At 42.5% G+C, this 15,598-nt stretch overlaps 1 protein-coding gene across 1 annotated transcript in view; it reads right to left on the minus strand.

The window, feature by feature from the left end:
• Window positions 1–639: 639 nt before the first annotated feature.
• Window positions 640–15,598, minus strand: part of LOC142204481 (uncharacterized) — a 79,225-nt gene continuing 64,266 nt past the window's right edge. Inside the window, exons 16-27 of the mRNA XM_075275793.1 lie at window positions 15,232–15,415; window positions 13,748–13,861; window positions 12,812–12,981; window positions 11,480–11,656; window positions 9,808–9,999; window positions 7,364–7,599; window positions 5,702–5,765; window positions 3,034–3,125; window positions 2,773–2,941; window positions 1,511–1,600; window positions 973–1,035; window positions 640–663 (exon numbers count right to left, since the gene is read on the minus strand). Coding sequence (XP_075131894.1) covers window positions 640–663; window positions 973–1,035; window positions 1,511–1,600; window positions 2,773–2,941; window positions 3,034–3,125; window positions 5,702–5,765; window positions 7,364–7,599; window positions 9,808–9,999; window positions 11,480–11,656; window positions 12,812–12,981; window positions 13,748–13,861; window positions 15,232–15,415 — 1,575 coding nt within the window. The remainder of the gene's footprint in view (window positions 664–972; window positions 1,036–1,510; window positions 1,601–2,772; window positions 2,942–3,033; window positions 3,126–5,701; window positions 5,766–7,363; window positions 7,600–9,807; window positions 10,000–11,479; window positions 11,657–12,811; window positions 12,982–13,747; window positions 13,862–15,231; window positions 15,416–15,598) is intronic.

Consider the following 15,598-nt stretch of genomic DNA (forward strand, 5'->3'; position numbering starts at 1 on the left):
ACTCTGACTCTGCGTCTTGGCTCTGGCAGAGACAAGGGGAGAGTTTAGTAGCGTAAGGGCTAGTTCACACGTAAAATACGTGTGGTGTAATTTTTTCTGGAACAAAACTGTTTCCTAATTAGGAAGTGGTTTTTGGACCTTGACGCGTTTTTTGGAGCATTTTCTGGAGCGTTTTTTGGTAAAAACCTCTTCAGAAAATGCCAGGCGGTTTTCCCCTCCCCTAAAGTGAATGGACCGTAAAAAAATGTGTCGCGGTTTTTGGTTGCGGTTTTTGCAAAAAAACACGCCAAAAACCGCAACGCGTTTTTGGCAACAAATCCCAACACAGTTTCCACCACCCATTCACTTCTAATGCTTTCCTCAGGCGGAATCTGCCTGAAGAAAAGGTCATGTCGCTTCTTTTTCGCTAGCGGAAAAAAGAACGCTAGCGGTTTCCATAGACCACCATTGCATGGAGGCGGATTTTGAGGCGAAATCTGCGGTCAAAATCCGCTCCATTGGCCCAATGTGAACTAACCCTAAGTGTCCCCTTGCATATGCCACTGATCTGAGAATATTGCACAAAAAAACAATGGAAACAATTCCAGTAAAACATATTTTAACTTTTGTGAGATTCGAGCTTATCCTAGAGAAAGACCATCAGAATTCTAGAACTGGGAAAACCTTCAATAAAGAAAGAAATCTTAAAATAGAGAATATAAAATATTAAGCCAAAATTTAGCATAAAGACACTGACGTCCCATTGTCTGTAGTATTTATTGGAATTAACCAGTAACCAGGTCGTCACACAAATCTTATGTCCTTATTAATGAATAAAACTACTAAGTAATGTATACAGTATATACAGTATATAATAGACAAACATTGGGGGGTTAAAAAAAAATTCAAACACTGTTACGTTTTAAAGCTGATCAGTATTGATCTGATGGTATGATCACTTCACAATGACGTTTCCCCCTGAACCCAGTTTACTCTCTTCTCAAGGGTAGAGGTCGTTTCAGATGACGCAGGTTTAGTCATTTCAGTGACAGTAATCTGTGGAGGAACGAAATGGGAAATTAGGCCCCAGGATGACTCAAGGTAAGGGTCCGTTCACATGGAGTTTATTGCTGAGGATTATGGCGAGGAAAAAATACGTTTCAGGAATTAGGAAATGGGTTTTTTTAAGCGGTGTTTGGAGCATTTTTTGAGGCTTTTTTAGTTTTTGTTTTTTCCCCTCCAGCACAGTGTATGGACCGTGAAAAAAACGCTAGCGGTTTTTGCCAATTCCGCACCCAAATCCGTGGATTTTCCACCTCCCATTGACTGCGTTGGTTTTTGCAGGTGGAATTCGCCTGAAGGAAGCTTTTTTTCCACTAGCGGAAAAATTCTGCGAGTGGAAAAATAAAGCAAGTGGAACCGGAGGTGTTTTTTCCATGTGGATTCTGATGCAGATTCAGCATCAAAATCAGCGCTCAAAAACTCTGTGTGAATGGACCCTAAGTCAGTAAGACTTGTAGTGGACACTTACCGATTTGGTGGCGTTTTGAGGGGAGTCATCCGTTGACTGTTTGCCACGTTTCCGAGCCTTGCAGAATGTCTTTCTGTACTCTTCTCTAACCTGAAATTGACCAAAAACATTATAATCGATGGAAAATAATGTGGACTCATCAATTACTCCTCTCTGACTCCTTGTATTCTTTTTTAAAAAACATTATATTTATACTATTTGTATAAATTCATTATTGGCAACCTCCGAGGTAATCATTCCTTTCAGGAAACATCATCATCATTCCCGTTATGTGCCCCAGGGGAAGTGATACTGGTGCAATTACCGATACCTCTGCACTGTCAGAAGTTCGTACAGTCTACCTAGGAACGTCTCTCCTGATAGTACTGTGTGTAGCTCTGTACTGTCAGAGGGGGCGCTCCAGTATAGCGCTACACACAGTACTGTCAGGAGGGGCAATCCCAACAAGAACGCCCTTCTGACACTGAAGAACTATTGGTAAATGCACCGATAGCTCTTCCCCCAGGCCCGACCCGAATATAAGCCGAGGCCCCTAATTTTACCACAAAAAACTGGGAAAACTTATTGACTTGAGTATAAGCCAAGGGGGGGGGGGGGGGGGAAATGCAGCAGCTACTGGAAAATTTCAAAAATTAAAATGGTCTGAGTTTTTGGGTGCAGTAGTTACTGGGGAAGGGGTGGGGGTGTTTTGGTTGTCTGTCTGCCCCTTCCCTGAGCTTGAGGACTGAGTTTTTTTCCCCCACCTGTAATTCAGTCTGGATGACTATAGGGGATCTGCAGTGCTCCTATTAACCCCTTCCCGATGGAACAGGAGCACTGCAGATCCTATATTCAGTAGACCGGGCACTGTCAGACACAGGGATACCTAATGTGTTTGTGTGTCACAGTCATTTTCTACTTTTATATGTATTCTAGGGAAAGGAGGGATTTACAACTTTTATTTATTTTATTTTTTTTTAAAGCTTCTTTTTTCCCCCACTATTTTATGGGAGATTCTATACATTAATATTGCTGGTCATAGATCCCCCCTCCCCCAAAAAATAAATAAATACTTTTTTTTTTTGCTTGACTCGAGTATAAGCCGAGGGGGAATTTTTCAGCACAAAAACTGTGCTGAAAAATTCGGCTTATGCTCGAGTATATACAGTAATAATACTGCTGTTATTCAGATAGACAAACTAGACGTATTATACAGAAAGAATCCCGATATACTTCTTTAACCAAGATCAGATGCTATGGGACATAATGTAATGTCATTTTACCTGGCTGCTGAAGATGCAATGTACTAGGAAGATGTAAACGCCCTGTAGACTGTTGCATATGGTGAATATATAGGATATGACCAAGGAGCCTCTACCAAATTGGAAGTAACCAATACCCCAAGTAGAGCCAAGAATAAATAATTGAAACAAGGCCTTGAATGTTAGTAACCTTAAGAGAAGAGAAAGGAAAATGTGGATTGGGATCAGGAAAAAAAAAAAAAAACATGCATTGCTCCTGTCGCTGTCACCTTTCATACTCACCTCGTGTTTTTCAGGGTAGACACACTTGAGTTCAGGGTGGCTAGCCTTTGCCTGAGGATTATGACAGTGAATACTAATAATGTGGTGTTTGCCTATAAAGAAGTGAAAATTGCACAAAAAAGGAAGTAAAAAGTAGCTTAGAATATGGTTATATGCAAATATAATATACATCATTTAAATAATGGACCAAAAGGATGCGCAATGTATTGGTACGGTATTAATCCTACAAATGCAGCAGCACATTGTGAGGAAGGAGAGGAGGCTGGGAGTAGTTGTCACCATGGTCACATTATATTCTCTGGCCCTGTAGGGTTTCTGATTGTGGTAGCAGTAGTCCCATGGAGCACGTCCTGGTAGCGGGAAGCCTCCCTGAGCCGTATGGCGTTTAGAGCTCCCATAATGGTAGGTGCAGGAATGAGACTCAGGAGACAGGGTTACAGACAAGGTGACTCATATTTTTACTAAGGTAGAACAGGCTCAATCCAAACAGCTACATATAGAGGTACAGGTCTTAGGAATTTTCCTATGAAGCTGGAGCTAAACTTTTTACTTCCTAGTGGTAGTCTGAGTCTACCTTGCTGGGCAGTCTTCCACTTTAACAGCATGCTATATGCTTCATATCCACAAACAGTGGGTTTCCCAGGCTGCAGGGAACAGATCTACGGGAAGCAGAATCTCTCCTGACTATAGAATAACACATGACTGTCCATGAGATGGTTTGTAATCCAACTAACCAGGGCTCTGACTCAGTCTCCTACCATTTACTCCACATTCTCCTAGCTGCAAGAGTGAATTCCTTTCCCTTTCCTTTCCTTTCCTTTCTTTCCTTCCTTCCCTTCCTCTTTCTTTCTTTCTTTCTTTCTTTCTTTCTTTCTTTCTTTCTTTCTTTCTTTCTTTCTTTCTTTCTTTCTTTCTTTCCTTCCTTCCTTCCAACCTTCTTTCCTTCCTTTCCTTTCCCTTCCTTCCCTTCCTTTCCCTTCTTTCCTCTTCCTTCCTTCCTTCCTTCCTTCCTTCCTTTCCTTCCTTCCTTTCCCTTCCTTTCTTCCTTTCCTTTTCCTTCCTTCCTTTCCTTTCCCTTCCTTTCTTCCTTCCCTTCCTTCCTTCCTTCCTTCCTTCCTTCCTTTCCTTCCTTTCTTCGCCTTCCTTCCTTCCTTTCCTTCCTTCCTTTTCCTCCTTCCTTCCTTCTTTCCTTTCCCTTCCTTTCCCTTCCTTCCTTCCTTCCTTCCTTCCTTCCTTCCTCCCTCCCTGATGTGTGTGTGGTAGTGGGGGTGTCAATAAAGGGGGCATTATATCATGTGGGGGGCCATAAAAGGGGGTTTTACACAGTGTGAGGGGCCAGTCAATGGGGATTTATACTAAATGAACACCATTAAAGGGTATGTTATACCATGTGGAGACCAAGAAAAGCGGCGCTATTCTGTGTGTGGTGAGAGGGTCAGTAAAGGGGATTTCATAACGTGTGGGGGCCAGTAAATGGAGACATTATACTAAGTGGACGTCACTAGAAGTTGACACTATACCATCTATGAGCCGTTATTCCTAGTTATGCCCCCAAGTGCAGGTACACTTTACAGAGACAAGGTTTGTTGGATTATTTGCCTGATCTTTTTCATGATTTTGGAGTTGACTGGAACCAGAGGTGTTGGGTAACTGCTTGGCTCTATTTCCTATCTTTGGCAATATTATTGTACTACTCTATCTTTTTCTATTTAGCAGTGCAAGGAGATGGGGTATCAGAGCTCCATGCAAGCAGAATAAATCTTCAGTCTATTATAATCCAGCTCTTTCACCCTGTTGGGTCTACTGTAGCCCGAGTACAAGAAGAGATATGTTTGGGTACGGTATGGTCTTCTGTGGCATATATGCTCTCACAGCTGTAGCTGGGCCTGAGGCCAACTATGCTCGAAAACATACAACCGAGGTGCAGAAAATTGACAACAGCTACTCTGGGCCGTTGAGTCAAAATGCAATTTGTTCACCAAAAGGTTGTAGAGCAGTACAATAATCTGTCTGCAGGAAACAGTGAGGGTATGGTGGACTTTCCTTGCGGGTTTAGAGCTGAAGTTCAGCAAATGGAATTGGGAATTTGGTGGCGATTCAAGATGGACGAACCTAACAAGATTCATTTTGATGTTGTTGTGCTCCATGTGACCAATTACAGAGCGCAGTGGTGACCTACAGGGAGCGTGACGTCAGCTAAAGGCCTAAAGAGGACACTCTGGAAGGTAAATGTAACTGCTTATGTCTGTCACCTCCCCTGGGCCTCCACTTATTGTTTACCTAATTGATGGAAGGAAACCGGCAAAGGTACCACAAAATATAAAAAAAATAAACTATTAACAAGTCTATATTTGAATGCATGCCTACTTTGCTTTATGTTTCCCCCACACCTGCCTAATATGCCTTGACAGCACTGCGTACCGTCTATCTATCTATCTATCTATCTATCTATCTATCTACATATTGTAAAATTGAGCTCTCCACAACTACAGAAGGTTTAATATAACCCTATATAGAAATCTGATAGGACTGAGGTTACTTACTGGTGTGTACCCACAAACCTAGAACAACACACCACTTCCATTTTTATTCAAAAAGAACAAATATATAGCAATATTATGATCAGATGTTACACAGATGATCAGTCTGATACTACAGTTGTACTTACAATGATGAACACAAGGACGGGACCAAGGAAACTCCAAACTGTAGACTTGGGTCTAAGCCAACAACTATAATGAATATAATACACAATGAAGTTCATGTTATGGTATACATATAGTAGTATACTTTTTTGTGTCTTGAAAAATACCTTTTACCATACTATAAGATAGGTCCCATGTGTAAGTACCGTATATACTCGAGTATAAGCCGAATTTTTCAGCACAGTTTTTGTGCTGAAAAAGTCCACCTCGGCTTATATTCGAGTCATTACGGTAATACCGTAGTTACAGACACGGGGGCTGGTGCCGGGCCACAGCATCTCCATGCTCCTGGCAGAAGTACCGGGGCCTTCTAGCAGAAGTACCGTAAATACTTCTGTAGTTTGAAATGAACAGCATCGCCATTGCGATGCTGCGGGCCCGGCACCTGCCCCGGTGTCTGTATGCGCGTCTGTAACTACGGTAGCTGCAGTCTGTAGCTATAATGGCGCCGCTCTGCTCCAGAGCGGTCACCATTGTAATTGGCCCCTCCACTGTAACTATTACAGTGGTAATGCCGGAGCTCCTGAGCACTGGAGTTACAGTGGAGATGCCCTCCGCTGCGGGGAAGCGGCAGGTGCCGCCATGCCCCTGGAGAGAGGAGGGAGCGGGCTCGACCGCTCTCTCAAATGCGGCCCTGAAGCGCTGAGGGAGATCCCCGGCTGCCAGCAGGAGCGCGTACCTGAAGGAAGACCTTGGCTGCCGGACCTGAAGGGGAAATGCGGCCGGCAGAAGTGCTGAGAGGAAATCCAGGTAGCCAAGTCTGCCGGGGATTCCCCTCAGCACTTTTGCTGGCGGCCGGCCACAGTTCACACTTCAGGTCCATTGACTGAGGTCTTCCTTCAGGTCCGCCCCTCAGCGCTCCTGCCCGGGATTCCCTTCAGTGAAGAGCTACAGTACCAGCACCAACAGCTCTTCACCAGGTGCACAGAAAGTGAAAGCCCACAGTGCGCTGAATTCAGCACACTGTCAGCTTTCTAGCGGTGTATTACACCGCATGTGCCCCAGAAGGTGAAAGGTTCTCTTTAAGTAAAAGCCAGAAGATGATTCAAAAGAAATTACACTGACTGGAATGTGGGGAATATGCAAATCTGTTTCCCAGGATGTAATTAGGAGAACAGTGCCTCTGTACGCTGCCTCTTAGGACAGCCCCCTTAACATCATGCATCACTTTTTCAATAAGCCTAATAACATGATGTGGTGTTATTGCCAAACAAGTATATCCATTCCAAAAGGAACAGAATCCCAGCTGTGGACAGCACTGTTTCGATCTGGTTGGATCTCATCAGCACAACGTAGGCAAAGTCCTAACCTCAACCCCACAAAACACAATGGGGTGAACTGGAAATCAGATTATAAACCATGTCCTATCATCCAACATCTGTGTCTGAACTCACAAATGCTCTTTTAGGGCTCATACTTTACTTCCATGTGCCAAATGAACATTCATTCAACTTTTGTTTAGCAAAGGCTACATCTGTATAGTATATAATAATAATAATAATAATAATAATAATAATAATAATAATAATAATAATAATAAAATATATATTAGAAAAATATAAATCTAAAGTCAGAGATTAACAGTGAAAATAGAGCAGACTTACAGAAGACTGAAATGGACTTACTATTTATCTGTGCCATATCCGTCTGACTGTATTGCTGCAGTGATCCCAACAATGACAACAGGAACTCCAAACCCCAGCAAACACATCACTGGGAAATTTGATCGTCGAGAAGTCATATAATTCACAGCTCTTAAGTTACGGACAGTCATAAACAGCAGAACACTCTCAATGGACATCCAACAGAAGGCACAAAGGAACAAGAAGTGGAGTCCACCAGCAATGATAGCGCAGAGGATCTGTATGGAATGGAGAAGGAGAAATAAGCAGAATGCAACTCATACATCTTTCTTGGAGCGCTGTGGGGGGATTTATCAGCAGTTGTGTTCCACAGTTTGGTGTTTTTTAAGAAAAAAAAAAAAGTTACAAAATTTTGATCATTTCATGATCGCAATAGAATTTTTTAGCCTCCCCACTCTAAAAAAAAAAAAAAAAAAAAAGAGTGTGGAGTTAAGTGGGATTTTCTGTAACAATTTGTTCCAAATTTATTCGCAGCAAATTGCGTTAACCCATTCCCGACGTCCGCTCTAATAGTACGGTGTTACCAGTAAGGACTTCCTGCAAACCACCGCGGAAGCATGGTGCGCACACAGAAACTGTGCGCCCACTTTGCTTTGTGGGTGTCAGTCGTATGTAACGGCTGATATTGTCCTCTAATACCCCCAGTTGGAGCTGAGCTCTGATCTCGAGTGTGAACCCCTGAGATACCATGGTTGAACATGACTGCAGCATCTCAGAAGTTTTATTATATATTGGGGTCCTCCTTGCTACCACCTCCACCCTGTGACATTTTCAGGGGGTGGTGCTGCTCCTATTCGGCAGCCCGGGGTCTGACCAGTGTTCTCGATGTTCCCTGGGTACCGCAGCATTATCAGCCTTCCCTGGCTCTCACAGTTCTTCACTGCTTCCTTCAGAGCAGCTAGTTATATACAGCGTGATTAAAATCGCACACATGCCCTATACATGAGTAGCTGCTCTGGAGGGAAGAGGTGTGCCCCATATGGGAAAATCAGGGTGAGAAAAACTGGCAAAATCAGGGCCTCATACAATTGAGGCAGTAAAAGTGGAACTATGAGGAAGAGACACCTGGCAAAAACAGGTTGAGATATTTTGCTATCTCCAGGGAAATATTTGCCAAAATCAGGGTGTGAAAATCTGGCAAGACCAAGGCAATAAAATATGGCAAACTCAGGGCAAGAAGTCTGACAAAATTAAAGTGAGAAATTTGGGAAAATCAGGGTGAAAAAATCTGGTGAAATCAGGGTGGGGAATCTGACAAAATTAGGACATGAAGCCTGGAACAGTCTAGGTGGTAAACTGGGTGAGATATTTTTCAAAATCAGGAAGAGATTCTTGACAAAAACCTGCCAAAATTGGAATGAGAAATTTAGCAAAATCAGGGTGAGATGTCTGTTAAAATCAGGGCAAGATATTTGGCAAAATTAGGGTTAGCCAATATGGTAAAAATCCGTTGCAGGAAGTCAGGAAAAAAATCATAGCATGAAGCATGGTACAATCTATGCTTTAAATCTAGAACTATGAGGATGAGAAACCTGGCAAATCATGGGCCTGAAAATCTGCCAAAACCAGAACCAGGCATTTGGCAAAATCAGAGCAAGAATGTCTGCCAGAATCGGTGAGAAAAATCTAGCAAGAAATCTGGCAAAAACAGAGTTCTTTCCAATACAAACATGGAAAACTTTACAACTTGGCTGTTTGGGACACTAAACCCTGATCCACAAAGACTTGGTTTTTTAGTGTCTTAGTTTTTTAAATTACCGACAGGTTCCTTTTAATCTCAGAATAAATGGCAAGTTATACTGGTACTGTCCTAATAAAACTATCACCCATCTCAGCTCCCCATCTATAACATGTTTCCTGCAGATTGAACTGTATTTTAAAGGGTTGAGGGGATATCGTCACTCCATAGGGAGAGACCACCATTTAGGTGTGTGGAGTCTTTTAAGCCATGAGCGCTCCACTGCAAAGGAACATGGGAAGAATATGCAAATCTGACTTCCATGATGTAATTAGGAAGCCAGTGCCTCAAGTATGCACACCAATAGAGGGCGCTGACTGAGAATGTGCAAGTCTATCTTCCATGATGTAATTAGGAAGACAGAGTCTCAGTCAAGACATCCAATAGAGGCCGCTCCCTTTAACATCATGCCGACCTTCTCAGAGGCCTTTGTTTGCAATGATGTTGGGATTTTACCAGATACAGTCTTCTCAGCCAAGGACAGCCATTTCGATGTATTTGCATCTCATCAGCTTGGCGTAGAGAGGACTGATCTGGCAGAGGTGAGAGGCTTAGACAGGGTTATGGGGATCTGTATTTTAAAGGTGACATTATGTGTCCATTCTGGATGACTTATTATTTACAACACTCGGGACAATGTGTCTTCTCCTGTTCTGCATTATGGGTCAGGATAAGCAGGGTAACTTACCTTGTAGAATGTTTTATCAACTCCCACCAGAAATAGAACTTGTCCCAGCAAAAGACAACTGCACATCGCTGTCAAGACTGACATGTGAGCGCTCCTCAAAGAGCGACAGAGGATGAATGTGAGAAGAGACAGAACCAGGCACACAACAGATAAACTTAGGCCAATTTTAGTAATAATGGCAAGAGCAAAATTGTCCTGTGGGGAACAAAAAAAAGCATCACTTATCAATGTTAGATTTGGTAAAGGAAGAGGTTTCTAGAGTCCACCAGATGAAATGAACCTGAGGTCCACCCTATATCTATACACCCTATATCTATACACCCTATATCTATACACCCTATATCTATACACCCTATATCTATACACCCTATATCTATACACCCTATATCTATACACCCTATATCTATACACCCTATATCTATACACCCTATAGCTATACACCCTATAGCTATAGCTAAACACACATATAATCAATAATATCTAATAGGATTTTATTTTGATCACAATCTATAATAACTCATGTTTACAACTTTTGCTGATACTGTTGAGTACTTTAGGAAGGGTTGTATTGAAGGGTCTGAGTAGCCTATTAATATGGGTGTGATCAACAGCCCGTAAAGGTAGTCCGTCAGCACCAAAATTGTTATTAAACCAGCTCCAATACCTTATAGTGCTCAGAGCCATGAGATTGTAGAATGGCTGCTTCATTTTTACAAAAAGCTGCTATTTAATCCTATGCCAATGAGCTAAGATTGTATTGAGGTAGTGATCTGCGGCTGACTATCGTGTCAAGATCTTCCTTCTGCTTAGGAGGAGGTAGGGGATCACTCCGGTAGCACCAGTGGTGGGAGGAAGATTGAGGACTCGGATGCATCTACTACATTAGCTGTGCAATCCTTATAGTTACACTCAGTGGTGTAACTAGGAATGGCGGGGCCCCGTGGCGAACTTTTGACATGGCTCCCCCCCGACAGACACCGATGCCGAAGACCTTGACTGACCCCCTCCTACGCATTCCTGCGCGTTCTATTATGCCCCATAGTGGCCCCTTCACACAGTATTATCCCCCATAGTGGCCCCTACACACAGTTTTATACCCAACAGTGGCCCCTGCACCCAGTATAATGTCCCATTGTGGAAACCCATAAACAATTATTATACTCTGGGGTCTTTTCAGACCCCAGAGTATAATAATCGGAGACCTGGGGGAATAAAAACATAAAAAAAACCTACTGTTTCTTAACTGTCCCCCGGCTCCTACGCTGTCTTCTCCGCTGCCGTCCCTCATCAATGACGTCGGACGTCACATGACCCGGGACGCAGGCTGGGTTCATGTGACGTCAGACAACTAGGAAGGAGGCCTGGCAGGATCGTGGAGAGGTAAGTAACAGTGTTTTTTATGTTTCTTACCTCTCCTGGTCCACCAATCATTATACTCGGGGGTCCGAAAAGACCCCCGAGTATAATGATAGCAGCGGTAGCGGCTGTCACTGGGCCCCTAATGTCCCGGGCCCTGTGGCAGCTGCCTCTGCTGCTATGGCGGTAGTTACGCCACTGATGGGATTTTTTGCGTCTGATAATTCCCATATCCACTCTAGTCATCTCATTTTTGTCAAATATCATCCCTTTTCTCATGGAAAAATAATCAGATGATACAGCATTTACAGAACATATCCCTCATTACCTTGAGTCCGCTTGGTGACATGATTATGGCAAAGCTGGATAAGTGGTTGCAGGAGCAGGTGGTATGGCTGCCATTAGACGTTTCCTTTTTACATCCCTCTGCGCTCCAATTGTTTTTTTTAGTATCCCAAAACATACAGGTCAGGTTGTGAGAAGGGGTGACTACCTGAAATAAAAACAATTTAAGCCATTTATTGCCAGGGCCATGCTCTTTACTATACACCCAACACACAGGAGCACTGGGGACAGCCATAAAGTAAACTAAATCCGTATTCATAAAGGTTTCCCAATTGTTGCTGTTTATTCAATAGGTGGGCTAAAGGAAGGATTTCTATCATTTGTATATACAAAGCTTATATGAAGGATTACATAATTCATTGACTCATACTGATTCCCTTGGAGCAGAACACATCACATTTTGCAACCCCATACTGGCACTTTGCCGGATGTTTCATTGTACATGTGGATGTTAAACCTTGGTTATAATAATGATAATAATAATACATTTTATTTATATAGCGCCAACATATTCCGCAGCGCTGTACAGTTTGTAGGGTTCAAGTACAGACAAAGATACATTACAAAGAAATAGTCACTCCAAACAATGGGACTGAAGGCCCTGCTCCCAAGAGCTTACAATCTATGAGGTGGAGGGGGTGACACAAGAGGTAGCAGGGGCGGCATTGCTTATACAGGGGTCCAAACATTTATGTAATAGTGGTGACTGTCATTACACAAACATAAAACTGTATGAGCCGTCACCAGTCGTGTCCATTAACATGTGGATGGTACTTGGACATATAGAGTTAGCCTGAAATGGCATCATATCATGTGGGGAAGAGTGAGAGCTGGAACAGAGGAAGGTTTATTTTAGGGTTTCTAATGACGGTACGGAAGGGTTTACGTTAGGCTTGTCTGAAAAGATGTGTCTTTAGTTTGCTCTTGAAACTGTAGAAATTGGGAGTTAATCTGATTGTCCGGGGTAGAGCATTCCAGAGAAGTGGTGCAGCTCGGGAGAAGTCTTGTATACGAGCGTGGGAGGTTCTGATAATAGAGGATGTAAGTGTTAGGTCATTGAGTGAGCGGAGAGCACGGGTTGGGCGGTAGACAGAGATGAGGGAGGAAATGTAGGGAGGTGCAGCATTATGGAGAGCCTTGTGGATGAGGGGGATAACTTTATATTGTATTGTGTAATGCATTTTTTTAAATTTTTTTTACAAGAGAAGTGTTACCTTTTAAAACAACAATGTGTTACTATAGACATGCATTGCCTATTTTTTTTTACAACCACTACCCAAACCCTAAACCTCACTATACAAACCTCAACGTGGGCAAGTTGGAATGTCACGTTCATGTTCCCTGAAGTTACATGTCCTGTAATGGCACCGGTGACCACACTTGAAATGATCACAGACTTACTATCATGGTCTGTGACTTGGCTGGATCCAAGCCTGAATTTGTCGCCTTTGTAGACAATAAAAACGCCTCCACCTAATGGATGAAAGTTAATTGACATCTGTCATGTACAGCACCGTATATGATACTTCTTCATTAGGAATGAACATTGGTCACCTAACATCTATCTGGACTGGAAGTAGTATTGAGAAATAAATATGTCACTGATATCACTGCCCTATTGTTGGGCATTTACCAAATTAGAAAGGGCTTTTGGTTTAAAGTATATCGATAAGTGTATAAAAAGTTATGCTGCTTGCTAAATAACTTTGGGGGAGATTTCCGAAGCAACATGCACCAAAATTCTGGTGTAATCTGCGTAAGAAGAAACTATGTAACATTGCTTGTGCCACATTTATCAAGTAATTTAGGGGGAAAACCGTGTCACAGGAAAGGGACAGGGTTGCCTGTGAATTGGGAATGGCCTAAGTCGCATCACTGTGTCAAATTATGGTGAATTATGGTGCCCCATTGAGGCTCCATTAGCCTTTTCAACATGTAAGTATGGTCAGTGAATGAGATGACTCTTGTTTACATGAGGCCACTTCAACAGAGATTGGCGGACCCCACTGACTATAATGGGGTCAGCTGGGTGTCCACTGTTTTAAAACTGAAAGCAGTGGGGAAAAAAGTCCTCCAATTTACACAATAGAGGTGAGGGCTATCCTTGCAAGGCAGATAAGCTAAGCAGTTAGACAGAGGGTAGGGCTCTCCCATTGTGATGGTCAGATTATTTTTATTGATTTGGAGACTGTGACCGCACATGTATTAAAGTCTCGTAAACATCCATAATTCAAGTTACCTCTTTGGTGATCTAACTCATCACATGGAACTCGCATAGTGTTGTCATTCAAGGCCAGCTGAAAGGGCATCGTGTCAGAAGAGCAGACATTACTGAACGTTTTCATGGATACACCTGGAAAACAGAGTTGTAGATAATCGAGTGTTACTTCCAGAAAGAGGCATTTTTTATATACCAAATACCCGTATATACTTCAGTATAAGCCGACCCGAATATAAGCCGAGGTCCCTAATTTTACCACAAAAAACTGAGAAAACTTATTGAATCGAGTATAAGCCTAGGAGGGAAATGCAGCAGCTACTGGAAAATTTCAAAAATTAAAATGGTTTTTGGTTGCAGTAGTTGCTGGGTGCTGGGGAAGGGGAGGGGGTGTTTTGGTTGTCTGTCGGCCCCTTCCCTGAGCTTGAGGACTGTTTTTTCCCCCCACTTGGAATTCAGCCTGGCTGACTATAGGGGATCTGCAGTGCTCCTATTAACCCCTTCCTGACGGAACAGGAGCCCTGCAGATCCCCTATATTCAGTAGACCGGGCACTGTCAGACACAGGGATACCTAATGTATAATGTATAATGTGTATCACAGTCATTTTCTACTTTTATATCTATTCTAGGGAAAGGAGGGATTTACAACTTTTTTTTTTTTTTTTTTTAAATCTTCTCTTTTTTTTTTTTTTTTTTTGCAGTATTTTATGAGAGATTCTATACATTGATATTGTGGCTGGTCATAGACCCCCCCCCTCCTTAAAAAACAAAACAAAAAAAAACCTTTTTTTTTTTTTTTTTTGCTGACTCGAGTATAAGCCGAGCGGGGCTTTTTCAGCACAAAAACTGTGCTGTAGATGTATGTGACCACAGCCTTAAAGAGGACCTTTCATCCTCAATAAGCACCCTCCACGACCATTTATGATCAATCATTTCTGCTTATTGCACCAGAATTATGTTCTCTAGTGTCCCTAGGCTGGAGCAGAAAGACAGGGACGACCCACCTGACAGCAGGGAAGGTAATTGTGTTGAAACTAACTACAATGATGGGGGCTAGAGAAGAAAATTACAATTGTGCCATTTTTTCTGCAATGAGTGAATGGTATTAGCCAGAATACCATCCACTTTGGCGGGACTGTAATACGCAGGGTGACCCGAATGCAAGAGGGCCTTTCCATTAAAACAGCGGATGAAACCCACGGAGAGATAAGGCCTCCGTGCAGGACTTTTCTCTGCCAATTTTCAGGGGAATCTGAAGTGGAGTCTCCGACTCAGATGTTAATCTAGCTTAAGGAGGCAGATAGAAAGGAGAGCTAATTTGTAATATAAACAGCTTTTGCCGCGATTTTGGTTGTTTTTTTTTTTTTTGTTAATTTTACTTGTGCAAAATTTACAGCAAAATATTTTCATGTTTAAAGGAAATTTTCAGATTTCTTGATTTTTTTTTTACATGAGGTAAAACAGTAAATGGAATAACCAATAGTGGGATTACACAGATACTCACTGAGCTGAGGTGTGGAGATGAGTTGGTTCCTTGGTTCATCAACAAAAGACTTCAAGACAATCATCTCCACAGCAGTCAGAATTGTTGTTGTTGTAGTAGATGTATTATTATTTGTGGCGTTAGCAGGTTCAGTAATTATATTACTGAGTATTTGTACATTACGTGTAAGTGTATCATTGGCTTTCTAAAGAGAAGATGAGAGAGGGTTAGCATATACAGAGAACAACATAATAATAAAAGAATGTATGTGCTGTATGTAAGGGTGCGAGTTCAAGGAATTACTCTTGCAGGTAATGGCCGCTATTCACTTGCTGTTCCCTGCTCCTGCCCACAGCCTACTCTGTTTCCCCCTCAGTCTTCAGCCTCC

The sequence above is a fragment of the Leptodactylus fuscus genome, chromosome 5 (genome assembly GCF_031893055.1).
Source record: "Leptodactylus fuscus isolate aLepFus1 chromosome 5, aLepFus1.hap2, whole genome shotgun sequence".
NCBI lineage: Eukaryota > Metazoa > Chordata > Amphibia > Anura > Leptodactylidae > Leptodactylus > Leptodactylus fuscus.